Source organism: Kwoniella bestiolae, chromosome 1, assembly GCF_000512585.2.
Source record: "Kwoniella bestiolae CBS 10118 chromosome 1, complete sequence".
Taxonomy (NCBI): domain Eukaryota; kingdom Fungi; phylum Basidiomycota; class Tremellomycetes; order Tremellales; family Cryptococcaceae; genus Kwoniella; species Kwoniella bestiolae.
Window position 1 is genome coordinate 442587 of NC_089241.1, and position 17435 is coordinate 460021.

The 17435-nt window shown below is 46.4% G+C and overlaps 6 protein-coding genes across 6 annotated transcripts; 2 read left to right on the forward strand and 4 right to left on the reverse strand.

Moving 5' to 3' along the window:
• Positions 1-216: 216 nt before the first annotated feature.
• Positions 217-1701, reverse strand: I302_100165 (uncharacterized protein; the record flags this gene model as incomplete). The annotated part of the gene is made up of 1 exon (XM_019190188.1): positions 217-1701. The coding sequence occupies one exon, from the start codon at positions 1699-1701 to the stop codon at positions 217-219; it is 1485 nt and encodes a 494-aa protein (XP_019046936.1).
• A 525-nt stretch (positions 1702-2226) lies between these two features.
• On the reverse strand, positions 2227-2779 carry I302_100166 (uncharacterized protein; the record flags this gene model as incomplete). The annotated part of the gene is made up of 2 exons (XM_019190189.1): positions 2227-2283; positions 2378-2779. The coding sequence occupies 2 exons, from the start codon at positions 2777-2779 to the stop codon at positions 2227-2229; spliced, it is 459 nt and encodes a 152-aa protein (XP_019046937.1).
• A 586-nt stretch (positions 2780-3365) lies between these two features.
• Positions 3366-6250, forward strand: I302_100167 (uncharacterized protein; the record flags this gene model as incomplete). The annotated part of the gene is made up of 8 exons (XM_019190190.1): positions 3366-3527; positions 3625-3738; positions 3806-3916; positions 3990-4099; positions 4183-4348; positions 4405-4497; positions 4555-6102; positions 6176-6250. The coding sequence occupies 8 exons, from the start codon at positions 3366-3368 to the stop codon at positions 6248-6250; spliced, it is 2379 nt and encodes a 792-aa protein (XP_019046938.1).
• Positions 6251-6609: 359 nt separating this feature from the next.
• Positions 6610-7914, reverse strand: I302_100168 (uncharacterized protein; the record flags this gene model as incomplete). The annotated part of the gene is made up of 5 exons (XM_019190191.1): positions 6610-6714; positions 6869-7237; positions 7357-7462; positions 7581-7659; positions 7776-7914. 5 exons carry the CDS (start codon positions 7912-7914, stop codon positions 6610-6612), a joined length of 798 nt encoding a protein of 265 aa, XP_019046939.1.
• A 1013-nt stretch (positions 7915-8927) lies between these two features.
• On the reverse strand, positions 8928-12768 carry I302_100169 (uncharacterized protein; the record flags this gene model as incomplete). The annotated part of the gene is made up of 16 exons (XM_019190192.1): positions 8928-9906; positions 9971-10307; positions 10354-10417; positions 10477-10515; positions 10565-10578; positions 10631-10707; positions 10761-10795; positions 10858-10941; positions 11002-11063; positions 11118-11246; positions 11298-11443; positions 11519-12114; positions 12166-12190; positions 12258-12321; positions 12445-12485; positions 12590-12768. The coding sequence occupies 16 exons, from the start codon at positions 12766-12768 to the stop codon at positions 8928-8930; spliced, it is 2871 nt and encodes a 956-aa protein (XP_019046940.1).
• Positions 12769-15421: 2653 nt separating this feature from the next.
• On the forward strand, positions 15422-17375 carry I302_100170 (uncharacterized protein; the record flags this gene model as incomplete). Its single annotated transcript, XM_019190193.1, has 10 exons — positions 15422-15553; positions 15607-15749; positions 15818-15845; positions 15912-16052; positions 16121-16194; positions 16266-16408; positions 16494-16584; positions 16640-16704; positions 16775-17094; positions 17178-17375. The coding sequence occupies 10 exons, from the start codon at positions 15422-15424 to the stop codon at positions 17373-17375; spliced, it is 1335 nt and encodes a 444-aa protein (XP_019046941.1).
• Between the last annotated feature and the right edge of the window lie 60 nt (positions 17376-17435).

The following is a 17435-nucleotide window of genomic DNA, read 5'->3' on the forward strand; positions in this document are numbered from 1 at the left end:
GTATAATCTGATTTGTGGTACTGACGACTTACCCTTCCAGTACGGCTAGCATACTACCAAAGCGCTCAATTGTCATGGTTGTAACAGTGACCTATGAATTCACGAAATCCCTAGTTCCGAGACAAAACATGTATACCAACAACCTTACAGACTAAACCCATTCGGAACGCTGAAACGTCTCTTTTAATGAATATACATCAAAAATACGCCCCATCCTCAATCTCTTCCACCCTGCTGATTCAACTTCATACCCACGAACAGCGCCCACAATCCAAAATCATAAGCCAACCTCAAACTCCCAGCAGCGACATAAGCAATCCCAAATCTCTCTCCGCCAGCCAGCCAGCCCGTAATCGTGGGTCCAGCGGTCGACGCCAACGTCCGGATCGTACTGGTTATTCCGTTGACCGCTGTGAGTTCGTCGGAAGGTACCACAGCAGCTATAAATGCCGCTCGGGGAGCTTGGTCCATGTTGTTCAAGCCTGTCCTAACAAAAAACAGTATTATCGTCAAGACCAGTGAATCGGGGGCGGGGAACAGGAGGACAGCAGTTGATGAGGGGACGTGGGTGAAGACCATTGTATTGATCAGACCCAGGTGGTTGGCTAGTGGACCCGCTGCGATGGACGATATGGCAGCTAGGAAATATGATATGCTGGTTATATCCCCCAATGTACCGTTGGATAAGTCGAATTTCTGAGATAGGTAGTATGTCGTTAGGGCGTAGCCTACCATCCCGTCTGCTAGGGAATCGACGGCGAGGAGAGGCCAGAGCTTGTACATTACTATTCGGGTTTTCGGGCTGATCTGAGAAAGCTTTGAGGACCACTTTGATTTAGGGACTGTTTGCGATTCGGGCTTGGCGAATGTGCTGGGAGAGTTAGGTGAGGTGGATAAAGGGATATGTTCGACTGTCGATGTTGATCCTCTACCTTCCCCATCTTCATCTTCCAATAATCTTTCTTGCTCCGCTTCTTCCCCTGCTCCATCTTCCAGCTGCTTAGTCGATGTTGACGCAGCCAATTCCGTCTTGTCACTCATCAACAGCACGCACAACACTCCTATCCCACCATTAATGACGTATAACCAAAACATCACATGATACGCTCCGACATCATTCCATCCATCCCTCTTGCTCAGCCAACCCACAACTCTTCCGGATATCTCTGTCCCCACCGCCGATCCAAGAGCCGAAGTGACCACATACCAAGACAGCACATCACTCCTAACTTTCGAGCTTCCAGCGGTAGTATGCGATAAGATCGATTCCTCTATAGCTCTGAATGGACCAAAATCCCCTCCTGTCGCACTGATGATACCCACCACCGAAGCCAGAAGCAACACCCAGTAATTTTCGAAGTAAATAAATGTGAGCCCTGAAAGTATCATCATGATACTTCCGAACAAGAGGATATTCCTCCGACCGATCCGATCAGCGATCAATGTCAGGATGACGGTCAACACCACATCGCCGAGGAGGGTTAGAGTCATGAATGCGCCGATGCGGAGGTCGGAGAATCCCAGTGCTGAGAAGAACAGAGCAATGAAGATACCGTTGGAGCCGTAGGCGAACATTCGCGTGGTACGTGAGATCAGGACTAGCCATGAGTCCGGGCCGGTGTTCCATAGGGAGATGAGACCTAGTTCATGGAGGAGTCGCTGGGCTGGAGAGAGGTTTGATGGGGGAGGTGAGGATGTCATGATGGTCTTGTATTTGCCGTGATATCATGGAAAGGGATAATTGAACGAGACATATAGACGCCTATGGTTTGGATCACAATATTATTGATTTTGCAAGTAGAGAGATCAGAGGTATTCGAAGGGAATGATGAGATGAGATTGTGTTTTTGATGTTGTGATCTCTTCCTTTGAAATCTAATCTTAGCTTCACTCGGTCATCTCCGAGCAGTCGTACCGCGTGCGATACGCGTGGCTCAGTCGGAGTTTACTACATGTGGCGCAAGGATAGCTAACCCTTGCTAAACAGGGGGAGATGAGAGGGGTGAAAGAGATACATGTCATTATCGCTATTAATGCGTGTGATGGTGATGAAAGATATATAAGACGGTGATGATGAGTCTATGGAATGTGTTTTCGTCCGATCAAGTCAGGTGTATCATACAGTCTTTCCTTCTTTCGTGTTTCAGCTATCTCCCGCTTCTTCTTCATTCCAACCTAAAAGTCGATTGCTTCCTAACCCTTCTTCTACTCTCCCATCTTATCTACTTAGAATCCAGGAGGGAGGACACCTTGAGGTTGACCTTGTTGGGGACCACCGAGGAGCTGATGCAGAGATGTGATCAGTAAATGATCAAGGTACCAGCGCAATGTATGAGAAAAACGATATGACGAAATTGAGCTGGACTACCCAACTTACCTGTTGTTGACCTTGCGATTGCATCTGCATCTCCCTCTCCTGTTGTACCACCCTAGTCTCATCTTCAATCGCCAACGCAAGGGGGAGACCAACCAAGAGTGCGGAGGTAGAGATCCACCAAGCCAAGGTCCCAGTCGATTGGACTGACCAAAGCGCCCAGCTCGTCGTGGTCTTGTATTTGCTGTATAACGAAGATCGAGTCTGAGGAGGGACAATATCTTTCAGAGCTACGAACCTTTCGTACAACGTTTCGTCATCTGGGTTGAAATCATCTTCTACGTCTGATATGACTGAGGAACCTTCGGAATCGGTCTCGTAATCGGATTCGTGTTCGCCTTCACCAAGGTTTGGTGCTGTGTCTTGGAAAGACTCATCTTTGACTTCTTCTACTACGACGACCATGTTGAGTGGGTTGGGTTATATATGTAGGTGTGGAAGGGAAAGTGTGATGGTGATGGATGGTCTTGGTTTTGGTTTTGTGGTACGACGAAGAAAGGGATGGAAAGAACAAAAAATCGGATATGAGATGTGAGTGTGAGTGTGAAACGGCCTGTGCTAAATGGGTAACACGAATAAATTACAGTCAGTTGGGTTGAATGCACGTCACTGGACAAATGTAATGCATGACCATACCATTCAATCCATAATCATCACTCTACATGCACCAAACACATAGCATACACACCAAGACATCGCCTTCTCAATTCGCATAGACAGCTACGTATCACAAGGAAACATATCAAAAGAATACTGGTCGAAGGACTTGCAGGTGGGCAGACGACCCGACCACCAATCATCACTCTCAACGCAAGGACGACACTTCTCGATCATTCACATCCCCATCACTCATATTGGCCAACTCAACCACATTCACCGAACCACAGTATAACAACAATCTAATAACATCATTCTCTTCTCAAGGCGAATCAATATACCGAATCCACAATAAAATCTCTTATACCCCTCATACACCGCGATATCATCCAACATGATGCAGCATCCTTCACAATCATATGTGAACCAGAATCAAGGTCAAGGGGGACAGGCGAATGGCGGTGTACCATGGGGAGGACCGTTCCCAAGTCTGCATCTGTGGCCTCTTCAGGATACGTTCGTAATGAAGATGATTCACCTGGGAGAGGGTCAGAGGGTGAGTTGATTCGCTTCTCATCGAAAAAGACACAACTTGGCTGGACATGTATGTCACTCATAAGTCTTGAAGATGCTTATACATCTTGTTGTTGTAGATCAAAATAGGTCGTCAGACCAACACCAAGACCGTACCTGGGGAACGTAATGCCTATTTCGATAGCAAGGTCTTATCAAGGTTGCATGCTGAGATATGGGAGCAGGGGGGGAAGGTCAGTTGGTCGCTGCGTGTCTCCGATCATGTCATAAGCTGATATAAACCATTCGTATCAATCGTAGATATTCATCAAAGATGTCAGATCGTCAAACGGTACTTTCATTAATGGGGAGAGGTTGAGTCCAGAAAGTGTGGAGAGTGAACCGTTCGAACTGAAGAACGAGGATCAAGTGGTAAGTCAAGATATCCTCTTTCAATACCGAAACCCTGTATCGGGCACTGATTTTACTCTGCAACTTTCAACAGGAATTCGGTATAGACATTGTTAGCGAGGACAATCGGACAATAGTGCATCACAAGGTAGCTGCCAAGGTGTACTGTGTGTTCACACCGGAGGATGCGGCATTGAGTGCTCGGTAGGTCATTCTTCCTAGACTCAATTCCTATAACTGCGTGACCCGAGACACGAGTATTATTGACCCTGTGTGCTTCCTTCCAGAGAACTGGCAAACTACCAAAATCAAGATACACGCGGAGCGCGACGTCTGCCACCGCAACAAAATGGGCATGTCAATAATCAATTATCGCAGATGGGTCCTGCTATCATGAGCAGTGGAGGTAAATCTAGTGGACTGAGTTTTGATCATGTTTTGACAAAGCTGCAGGTACGTACAGCTGTCCATCGCCGTACACATGTGAAAGCTGATCCTAGATCTGTTAGAACGAGCTTCGAGCAAGCAAGGAAACTGGTACAGAATTGCAGAACCTGGCTACTGCTTTTACGGATATTCAAGATACACTAGGAGGTGGATTGGTGAGTTTTGCTCGCGATCTCTCATCGATAAATGCTGAATATGGACGGATAATATAGCCACCTGCACAAAACGGTTCAGCCGCTCAGTTTATCCCACCTCAATTTCGCTCCGCATCAGCCGAAGCTCAAGCCGCATTAGCTGGACCACACGGCCAACAGGCAGCTGCATTCATAGCTTTACAGAGTCAGCTGACCGAGACCCAAACTTCTCTTGGATCTCAATTAGAAAAGATCAGGCTGTTAGAGGATCAGCTGAAGGAGCATGAGACGATCAAAAGTGAAATATCGTCAATGAGAGAGCAGATGGAAGAGTCCAAACGAGAGATGGACCTGCTGTTAGCAAGTGGAGGTAATATACTCAGTGGTGGATCTCACGGAAGAGGTCGACCGTTGACTAGAAGAAACGAAGATGACGATGACGACGATGATGATACTAGGAGTGTGATGACCTTGATGGACAACGAAGAGTCTGAACAGCGAGTCAGAGATAGACGTAGAGCAGAGAGGGAAGCTCCTGATTCGAGGAGAGATAGAGATAGAAGTGGAATTGAGCGACCCAGAACACCCGAACCTACCAATTTGAATGGCGATTCCGGATCAGACGAGGATGAACCCCCTTCCACCCAGCCGAATGGTATTGCCTCTACCTCGACTTCGCGTGAGAGTGAAATCATCGAACAGAATGCTGAGCTGGTTGGGAAGATTGCTATCCTATCAGCGGAGATTCAAGAAGCAGTCACGATATCTCAGACATTACGAAATCAACACTCCGAAGCTATGTCAGCTGTCAAGCTTTTGACTGAACGTGTAGGAGCATTAGAAACTGGTATAGCATCGAAGGTAGCTGAAGAGGTGGAGAAAGCCGAACAGAGATGGGAAGTGTGGAAAATCAAGTTCGAGGAAGGTTGGAAGAAAGAAAGGGAGTCATGGGATACCGAGAGGGAACGTCTGAGAGGGGTGGTGAGAGAATGGGAGGAAGCTTCGAGAAGAGCGCATGAGGAAGAGGAAGAAAGGGAGCTGAATGAGAGTTTGAGTGAAGATGAGCTGGATGATGAGGAGGAAGATGAGAATGCAGAAGACTCGAACGAGGTATTATCGTTGGACGGATGGCAAGAGGACGGTAGTGGTGGGAACTCGGTTGGCGCTAAATTACCTTCATTGTCGAATTCGAAGAAATCAAGAAGGAGAAGATCAAGTCAAAAAGCCTTATTAGCTGTTCAAGCTCTTCGGAACGTCTCTGATCCCTCGTCTTCATCAGACGTGAACAACAACAACAACGGTGGATCATCAACTCCCAAGAGCATTTCTTCCAACATGCTGGATAACCTCCCTTCCATCAATGGTCAGTCCTCCTCCGTCAATAATCAGAGTACCAAGTTGAAGAATCGAAATAAGAAGAACAACAAGCAGAATAAGAACCTGTTGAGATCCGGACTGAGCAGGACGATCCAGCTGGATGAGAAGGAAAAGGAGAATTCCAATTCGTCTGAATCGGGCAGGGAGAGCGTGTCGACGTTGAAGGATGGTGATGAGGATGTGATGGCGTTGAAGAGTGGGAGGAATGGCGGAAAGAATAGAGATAAGCAAGATGGACAGGTGATAAGGGTGAGTCTTGACTCTCCTCTCTTTCTCGTTCTAAAGGGTCGATTGCTGATTTTCGCATTGGCTTGACGCACAGCCCGTCCCCGTGTTCACGGTACTGGTCGTGCTGGTAGCCGCAGGTGTATATTGGCATAAGTTCCATAAGGATTAGTACCACCACCTCTTGAAGACATAGGGCTGTGCTCTGTGTACCGACTGAATATACGATATCATGATATGATCGATGTCTTCTGATTTGGAGCAGCTGGTGGGAAAAGATTAACGCTTGGCTGTGTGCGGTGTGTCATGCGGAAGTGAGGTCGAGACAATGTAATTCTAGTCATGTCATAGGTATTGTTTCTTTCCTTCTCACAAGTACGGTAACATGATTTAATGCATTCTCTTACGATCTATGAGCCAACGTCTAGACACAAGGGTTTGTTATAGTAAAGCCTAATAATCCTAAAGAAGCACCTTTCAGTATGTCATATTTAAGTCCTAAGATAGGAATGAGGAAGTCCAGATGTACTCCTACTCAGCCTCCCCACCTATCCCTCGTTCTTGTGCACCTTCTATCAGAGATTGAGCGAGGACTGTGTGCGTATCTCTAGAGGCCGATATGGCTTTTTCGATCATCTATAATGTAGCAATTCAAATTCAATCAGCTCAAGCACCGCTACATTGCTTTTTCCACCTGATTGGTTTCATCCTCCAACATTGTCAGACATGTCGACAAAAGAAGCTCGATTATTGTATTGTATTGTATGGTGAAGACAGGATGTCAACTCACCTCAACAGCCTGATCAACCCCTACTTCACCTTCCAACACCAGCCCCGTAACCTTCCCCAGCGCAGGCATACTCCCCAACGTCAATATCCCTTCTGCCTCCCCCTCCTCCCCTTCCTCTGGATCCAACAATAATCCTTCAGCCGACGAATGAGCAATAACCGAGCCAGTACCCAGAGCGTACATCGCTATGCCCGCGTCTGCTATTGCTGCGGAGGCGACCGTCAGACCCGCGGAGAGGACGTTGGTGGGTGTGTCGCTTTCTAGGACTAGGAGGTAGATGTCGATGGATGATTTGGGGAGGAGGTGGAGTTGGATAGTTGGGAGGAGGGATTGGGTGAGTAGCTGGGAGAGGGATATGGGTTCTGTATCCTGTGTCATGTCATATGCGAGTATTAGCTGTGTATGATAGTGGGCTGAAAAGGTTGGTTTAAGAGGGAATGAGGGTGATGGTGAGGTGAGGGGAGATCTAGATGTAGCACATAACTCACTCGTAATGGTGCTCTACGTGGATCAGAGGCAAAAGGTGCGAACTTGACTTCTAGATTCAGTGTTCCCTGAGGTGTATAAGGAGGTGCTTTCGGTCGGGGGCCATAACTTATTGAGAATCATACAATTTTGATCAGCTTCAACTTCTGGACGATGCTCAGCAGCTACGTTAAGTCTGAGACTGGAAGAGATTGAGACATGGAACTGGCGGGAGATGACCACTCACACTGAACATGCTATCTTCACACCTCCCGATTCGATATACCCACTCCCATTAGCCTGGGAAATCAGACCCGTCTTGAGGACTGGATGAACGAACCAAGGTCTTTGATCAGCTTGGAACCCTCTTCCGATGGTGACGGATGAAAGCTGTCAGATTGGAAAGTGTGAGGATGAAGTGTAAGCAGGCGCAGACACCCACATATAGGCCTGGCCTCATCAATCGCTCGATCCACTCTCCTCGTCCTCGTCGAGGGTCCAGCTTCGGGAGAATCTTCATATATCGGAGGGACTGATACCTCAGGGGCAGGGATTCGCCTACGATCAAACGCTGTTGCCATGGTGCGAAGTCGACCTAACTGAACCGGATGTAGAGTCAAGATAATATGAGGGAAGAATATGGGGAAGAAGATATGTTAGGTGTAAAGATTGAAAGAGTGAAGTAAAAGATATCTCGAAAATGACGATATCCATTCTCGATTAAACCCAAAAATCCAAACTTCACATCACTCGTTACTCCTGCTATCGATTATAACACATGCAAGCGGACTCTCAATTGACGCTGCTCAACGTTCAATCCCAGAGCAAGCAGATATATCAAGTGCAACCATATTCAGACGTCAACAATGCATATCATACAAAATTTCATAGATAGATACAAAGATATAGGCAAGATTCAGGCCAACTACACCACCTCAAAAACGATGCGCAGGCTAGACAACCTTGTCTTGATGTCAATAGACTCCGTCTAGATCCTCTTGTAGAGCTTTACTGGTTAGGTAGTTTGAGACCAATGGAGCCACAATAACGGGATCGTAATACAATTTGATTCTAAAGAAAGAAAAGAGAAGAGGAAAGGAATGGAAGGGAAATTTTGGGATTTATAGGTCAGTCAGTCAACGGCAGTTTGATGAGAGAGGGTGGGTGATTTGCTCATAAGGGGAGGAGTAAATAGGTTTATGGGCGATACTGAGTGGAGGTTGTCCACATCTTCCTTGCTGGCTCGCAAGTATGTATTGATGTTCAATTAAACATTGCACAGATACTACAATATGCATAAGTGTCTTTAGCAAGAAGACGGGAACACAAGATACGATATCAAAGAGTCCTGGTTAGCAATGAGCGAAAGAAGCAGTATATACAACTAACAGCCCGAGAAACAAATGACACCAAAAATGGGATGGAAATTCAGCTGGACAAACGAAAGTCGTAAAATACAAATCCTGACGACCAAACCCAGATCGATAATCGATAATACAAATACACCTGTTTGCTGTATGTCCCATACGTGTTTCCCACTTCAATCCATCCTGCAGCGAAACCCCTATCCTGGATCCAGCACTTCACACCCACATTACCCAGCACCCATCTGATTGACAAATTCCTCAAAATTAAACCCAAACATCGATTCGCCCTCCGAACCAAACATGATATTCCCATTACCCTGCAATTGATTCCCATTCCCATTCGTATTTCCATCATGATATACACCATTATTACTGTTATTGTGGTTGTTGAACATCTGCGATTGTTCCGTGTTCATACCCATGCCCATCCCCATAGCATTATTCATCGGTAATCCCATTCCCAGTGCCATGGACATGTCCATATCGACGAAATCGGGACTTGGACCTCCGTTTCCGATACCCGAACCCATAGATCCCACTGAGCCAGATTGAATGGGATATATCATTGTAGGCGATTGACCTTGACCTTGTCCTTGTGCTTGATTTTGGTTATATATCGGCTCAATACCGACGATACCGTTCCCATTGAACGACGACATCGTAGTGGGCGGACTGATGCTCGAGTTGATATATTGATTGATCGGATCATCGGATATCCAAGTTGTGGAAGTCTGCAGAGGCTGGGTGATCGGATACGTTGGTAGAGAGCCGTTATCACTTGGGAAAGTAGGCACAATCCCCTCGTACATCCCTGGTTCAGCTAGGGTCGCAGAGGTAGCTACCGAAGTACCAGATTGAGGAGAGGGCGTAGTGTCTCCATTCACTCCACTGATAGCAACGTTGGTGTTGGGACTAGATACAGTCCGTTTATGTGCAGGAGCTTGCACCCGCCTGAGCTTGACGGAACCATGTAGATGACTTAAATCATCTTCTTCAGCTGAAGCATCCCCAGATCCCCGAGCTTTGGACCTTGTAGCTGCCGCCAATGCTTGATGTGCTCGTTTACGAAGTCGAAGTAGGATCGGAAGACCTTTCTTTGCTCGACATCCCTCACGAGCGGCGGCGGAGATGTCACAGACGATCGACATACCGTGAAAGGAGGGACTGGCGAAAGCGCAAGTCGGTGCTCGGATGACGATGGCGGCTCTATATACGTAGGGCGTTAGCTGTATGTCGTTCTTTTTCATCGCCTTGATACGAGGGCACCCACAAGCAGACAGCACTCGAGAAGGCATGGAACCAGAAGAACCACCATCTAGCAACCAAAGAAGGATGGTATATCACCAGTGTCTTGACAAGTTGCACAATCTCTTGAGCGCTTTCGAACAGCGCAATGAAGCTTGGGCCAAGTTTGGATCGAGATGGATCTTCCGGATTGTCCTTCAATGCTCGTGCGAAAAGAGGGCGATTAAGCAAAAGACGCATCTGAGCAACTTGTAGCCTGATACCAAGACGATGTATCACCAAATGAGGATCTACATTACGATCAAGCGGGAGATCCTGGATGGCCACGTTGGGGAGAAGATGTTCGGGCAGGTTCTTCTTGACTGTCATTTGGTCAGCATGCACCACCCAACTTCTAAGTTTACTCACACTCCCTTAGCTCCGAATCAAGCTGCATTACAGCATTAGTGGAAACTGCGCTAGCTTGTGTTTGCTACATGGACAGCTCAGTGTAAGTCTCCCTCCTTCGCTGAACTAATTCGACCGACTTACCACGTCGATAACCCTTTCCATCATTGTAATCAATGTATACTATTCTGTATCATCAGCGAAGTCCTGTTGGTCATTTGTAACAACGTACTTTAGCACGGTGAACTAGATGGAGCACATTAGCACATATACTTTTTAACGAGACTCGAATACTCACAACCATCCTCATCACCTATCAGATCCGTGGCTTGCGGTATCTTCGTGTCTGACCACCTGTCACTGGTCGCGCAAGGTCTGGATCAAAGCTTAGCGATACTCCAAGTCAATATGAGGTGGATGACACTTACCGACCAAAACATAACGCTTGTAACCTATCATACGTCTAAAAATTGCAGTTCTGATCAGCTCTTTTACCTTCCGCTGATTTGTTTCTGCTATACTCACCACTACCTCCCACCATACCTGACGTCTCTCCTCAATCTCATATGGCGATAATCCGAAATGTGAGCCATCTCTATGTAGACCAAGCTGTGGAATGATCATTTAGCTTACGCCGATGGATTGCTATCATTAAGAGCGATCACTTACACTCTGAGCGACCTTAACAGCGGTTCCAAGGATTGGCCAGAACACTTCCCCACCGTTTCCTCCTAATTTCATTGTCAGCTAATGCTAAACGTTTCACAAGAAGTGCGACCACTCACGCTTATCATTCAGAATGTACGTTCCCATCAAGTGTAAAGCTTGCACAGTAGCTGGACTAGCATGTTCCAATCCCACAATGCTAATGCAAGATCTTCCAAAACGGAACAACTGCTCACCCCGAGGGTGGACTATGAAGATTCGTTAGCGTACCTCAGTCATTGAGGGGTTGCAACACTTACAAGGCGGTCTGTTGAGATCGAACATCGTACCTATCGCCATGACAAGGAAAACACAGGCCATCTTATGGGGATTTGGCTGAGTTTCGGTGTCATAGGCGTTCATGATGTGATCGTGCTCAAACATAGCTTTAGGGAGAGGTTGATACCTAGCTCGACATCTCGATCAATCACTGATGTCCAATCGAACAAAAAGAGGTGATAAAGAGGGTGATATGACTCACTGCCAATTGACATTCTCCCAGTAACTTTCCACCAGCGCTCTTCCCTCCAGCTCATAATCTGGCAATTCCATCCTCAGCTTGTCCAAGCTAAATTGAACATCTCCACCAGCAAACAAACTAGAGTGTAACCCGAGACTATCATCTTGATATATGTTCTGAGGAGGTTGGTTCCATTCCCCACTAGCTGTAGCAGGCGGAGTGACCAAAGGAGGTTGTTGATTTTGTCTGGTTTGACCGTTATTCGTCGGAGCTCCAAGCTGGACATTCGAAGTGATCATGGGACTTCCACCCTCTTCATCGGACTCATCGCCTTCTCTGAGATATTCACTACCTGCGAAACTGCCAACGAACTTTGCTTGTCCTTCTTCTCCTATTGTCAATGTCCCAAATGCACCCTGGACCAGATCATCTTCTCCCGGAGATAAGGGTGACGTAGTCCCCCCTTCCTGCTTGATCGATGGGCGAGGATAAGGTCTAGCGGAACTATCTCTGGGGGAGAAAAGGTAAGGTGACTCGAGGAGGGGATGGGGAGTTGAACTTTGCTTGGCGTGGGATTGAGCGAGAGCTACTTCAAGTAGCGATATACGTTGATGTAGCTACAACGCAAGTGTAAGTTGCCGCTTCGTAGTGGTTGGACAAACACTTACCTCTGCTGTATCAGCAAGAATCAATCTATCCCGATGACATCTATCAGCTACCATTCTGATCAGAGCCTTGAACCAAAAAATTGATGACATACCTCTTTCCTTTCCCAGTACGCATTTCTCCATTTGGACATATCTGTGCACAACCTCGTTTCTCACCTGGAAGAAAGAGAGTATTCCGAATAGATCGAGTCGAATCAGCACGTCAATACGAAACTCGCAAATGGCCGTCCTTCTCTTCCAAGTGTCAAAGGAAGGGTGGAGGATGAGAAGGGGACTTACATGAGGTACATGGCCATTCTCTCGAGCATTTCAACTTGAGTCTGCAAGAAAAGCAAAGCAATATATTTGTCAGCCAAGGGAGATGATTACATGGGAAGAAGTGGGAGAGATGCATGTGTCGAAACAAGCTGTACGAAACACTCACCTCCTACATTCTGCACAGCTGAAACTCTGTCTTCCTGTCTTCTCTTTCTCGCCCTTATTCCCATTCACCTGCTTGACTCCTCCGCTGACTGATCTAGTCGGTCCCGGTCCTACTCCTGCTGCTTCACCGTTGGCATTCTTCGGTAAAGGTAATGGCGGTGGCTTCATCGTACTTCCCATGGTAGTATTGCAGTAAGATATATGTGTGGTGTCGTTTCCAAGATGTCGTCGGGGCTATATATATATATATGTGTATCGTTGTGATGCGTGATATGATGTAAGTGGGGGTTGATGTGAATGTTGAACACGATGGCGTTGCTATCTACCTCGATCAAGAGTCAGTCAAAGGTATACAAGGTATGTTGATGGGTGTGTGCTCATCATTAGTCAAGGCAAGGCGTTGAGACCATGTGTGAAAATGAAGTAGTGAAAAATAGCTTACACTTGGAAATCAGTTTGGATCCCTTCCACAGATGATCAATTCTATTCCTGATTTGATCAGATATATATCTTCTGGTTCCCGAGTCTTGCTTCTTGTGATCCAGACTGTGTTGTTGCACCCTGTACCCTCGATTGGAATGATGCACGGAAGTGATTATACTGACCCAAGAAATTGCAATAGTAGGGATGAGTAATGTTGTTGTTGTGGAGGAGATAAGTGAGTCAAGTGCTGCTAAGCACGGCTATAACCGGTCGATGTCCGACTTCGGGCACTAGCAGTGAAGAAAGAGGGTTGGAGGCAGTTGAAATTGCACACAATCAAGTATCAGCTTTTCGATCAAAGTCAACTGCTTGTTGTACTTATTCCTCGGTCGTTTCGCTTTTTTTCGCTATTTGTTATTAATCAAGTAGAAATGTAAAAGAGAAATCATGAAAACGTGGATGGGAAGACGTGTATAATTTCTTGGTGGGAGATTTGACTCTCGGCGTAACTACGCAACTATCTGGGGACGTACACGTACATTGGCATGCCTACTTGAGAGTCTTCGCTGAGTGTTAAATCTCGGGCGGATCATGTTGAAGGTGGTCGAGACAAAGGTGGAAGAGCAAAGAGTTTGGAGTATCTTGTAGAAGCTGTAAACAAATGTAGCCAGGTACGCTATGCTATAACGCGTTTATCTCTCTAACAACCAGATGCTTAATCATGCTGGATTGACGATAGATCCAGTCGTTCTATATCTATGTTGTGTCAGTCTTGTGGTGTTGAGGTCAGCGCATAACGACCCAAAATATCTCACTCACCACTCGACGCAATGCCGTCATCATTACGAGTACAGCGTCTCGACAACGTTCGACAGTCAAGAAACGTTCCAGATACACGGGACTTCTAATGAGCCTGCAGATCCTTTCTTAGAGTTTTAGAGCGAGTTCCGAGATATCGCCGTTGATATGATCAGGAAGTGAGCCTGGCAAAGGAAGTGTGAAGATACTCGACTCAATAGAGATCACATCATATTGCCAACCTATCGCTAACTGCTTTCCGTTGAAAGGAAGAAGACGGATATCTCTAGGATCAGCTGCTGAGGTTTCGAACATAAACCGGATAATACCTGTTCATCGCTTGCAGACTCGGAATCCGATGTTCCAAAGCCGTCGTTACTAAAAGCATGACACCAGCCATGATATGATACTCGTTCATCATCGAATCGTCCATCAAGGTCACCTCAGATGTTTGATGCTGTCTACACCATGAACAAGCAATTGATCGGACTTGCATCCGGGCTCTAATTGACCCTCAGTTGAACGCTCGAACCTCTTCCACCTTGATCCCCTAATCAGCTCACACCGGCGTTGACGGCGATCAGGAACAGCGCAATCGTAATCGTAAAAGCAATCACATGTTAGGCCTAGTTGGCATGTCATCACAAACTCCTACGGGACTACGTTAGCATGGGAAAGTCCCACGGTAGTGGCAAGGGGACAAAATGTATGAACAAACATTCATACGCTATATTAATATAATCGGAAGGACAGGTGATCCGTACTGCTACTGAGCAATCTGATGTATGTCACACCGGATCACAATCAGGTTTCCCTTTAAACATCAACCAAGCGTCTTCCCACTCCACTATCACTATCTTGGCCAAGTCTAGTCCCAAACTGATACGGCATCGACCTCTTCCTTCCATCAGTGGCGTTGGCGTTGGCGTTGTTCGCGCAAAAAGCCGAAGGACGAGGACAACATAGCTCAAGGGCAATGACAAAAAGATGCTTCTCAAGGGGATGTACCGACACACAACGTGACGATCTGATCTCGTTCCTTTGTAATGTTTGGAAACACATGATAATTTGTTGAATACACACATACATGCCTCATAGGTACACAATCAACACAAACAACTGTATGTGTTGTGTCTTGTATGCAATTTGGACAAACAGGCTTATCGATCAGGATATCCGCATTCCCCATGTATCGAGATTGTGTTGTTTCCTATCTTCTGATACTTGACGAAAGAATCATCTGAGGCTGATGGTACTCGAGCACCCCCTTTGCACACAATCAAACTTTGATCTATCGATCGATCATCCCTTTGAGCGATGACAGGCGAATTTTCGAATGACAAAATCAATTGCATCCTTCCTCAAAAAGGCGATAGAGATTAGCTCCAATTTTGGGAAGATGAGCGATTGAAGGATATCATCAGGAGATATCCCATATCCTGGATTGGTAAAGTACATTCGAAGGATATGTATATAAGGAGCGCAAGACCCAATCTCATCCCCACTCACCCAAATTTCTTCTCTCTCCACAACTTCAAACACTTCCGTACTCACCACTCATCACTCCTATACCTCGACATACACGACGAAAGTGAGATAAGTTTATCATAAAATGTCCTCACCAGGTAATAGCACAGGATATGATCCCTCCGCTGGAGGAGCTGGAGGAGGGATGGGCGGTTATCAGATCGATTTCGATCAGATGCTTTGGGGTTCTCTCAGCTCGACCCCTGAACGAACAACGGTATGTCCTCCACGTACTATCTAGTTGTCGATGTTGACGATGTATGTGAGCAGTGGTGGAACATCTTCGCCCTGGTGCTTCAGTCTCTCATTGTCAGCTCAATCGTCACCAAGACGTTCCAGTACTTCGAATACTTCCAGAAGAAAGATAATCCCATCTACATGTTTTTCGTCGGTCTTGGCTGTTCGGCGACAGTGTAAGTCTACAACAGTATTGTTCACTATTCGCTAAAAGGGGATCATGCTTACCATACTTGAATCGCAGTGTCTGCCTCGGTTTGACATGTGCTCAGGTAAATGCGCCCATCTCTTACCGTTGCTCCGAATATAAAACTGACTCACTGGCTCCTACCCGACAGAGCTACGAACTCGTTTACTTTGCTTCTACCAAGTTCCACAGCATCTACCGATTCCTCTTCATGGTAGATCAAACCGTCCTCCTCACTGGGGCTTTCTTCAACTTCTCCGCTGGACTGTATTACTCCTTCAGGCTGTATAGGGTGAGTTCCCTTCCTTGGACACCATAGTCAACAGGCACTGAACTGAGCTAATCTGCATCGTAAATTAGATGGCCAAAAGTAGATGGTGGCTCATCCCACCGATCGTCCTCGGTCTCCTAGGACCACTAACATCTGCTTTAGTGTGAGTGATCGCCTTAGTAATATAAGATAAACCAGAACCAAAATTCACCTTCCCCGCTTGATTGACCTCAGCTGTGTGGGTAAAGGATATTATATGCCCACACTAGAGATGGAGAACTTGCCGAAACTGGAACCATTCTTCGACGATTACATCAAAGCATCCAGAGTCTGGGGTGCACTCACATTGGCTATAGACGCCCTTCTTTGTGTGGCTTGTGAGTGCATTCTCCCGCTTCCGTCTGCTTCATTCAAATTTAGAAACCGAACTTTCACTAAATTCGTAAAATCGATCATCGATAGTAACCGTCCTATTACTACGATCAAAAGATTCGGTATTCCACAACGAGCCTAGATTACTTCACAAGTTGTTTGCCTTGATGTACGAGTCCATGTGAGTTCTCCCATGTTCAATACAAAAGAATGTACTAAAACATAATTTCATCTAGGTTACCACCTGTAGTCTTACTCGTCATCCTCGAGAGCGCCGAACAAGTTGCTGGTTCCCCGACCTGTAAGTTAACTATATATAATCATACGCTTTTATCCGAATTCTCATTGACCTTCGGGTGATCATACAATAGCCGACTGGCGTAAATTCCTCATCACCTGTATCCCCTGCCTATACTTCCATTCCGTCCTCTCAGCTTTGATCGGCAGACAAGCCATCCGAGGTATATTAGATAACAAGCTAAAAGTCGAGGGTGGGGTATCATTACTGTCCTCCTCAGGGCACGGGTCCAGCGGTGTCGGAAAGAGTTTCAACACCTTCAGTTATCCCTCTAATCCTACCTCTTCGAGAAAAGCGGAAGAAGGAAGAAATGGCGAATATGAGATGAAATCGGAGTCGGAGTATGGGAATGGAAGTCAAGTCTCGGTGGGAGGTCCGATGGTCAAGGTGAGAGTGAGCATATTTATAGCTCTGTCCGCTTGGTCTTTATGAATCCTTTCGCTAATATTGTGCTGGTTATTCTTATCGTAATCCAGGTCGAACATAATTCGGCTACTTCCGAGCCAGATTCGTACGCTCTCAACCATCCCCATCTATCGCCTATTGAGAGTATGTCAACCGCGAATAGAGATCACTCCAATAGGATTAGACCGCCTATCGACGGGCTAGAGGACGTTCCGTATGGATTTAGCGTTAATAGACCTTGGAAGAACCCTTCGGGAGGTGTCAACTGAATTATCGAACTGTTTCAAACCGAGTCAGATTATGAGCCGCAAAAAAACCAAAATCTATGG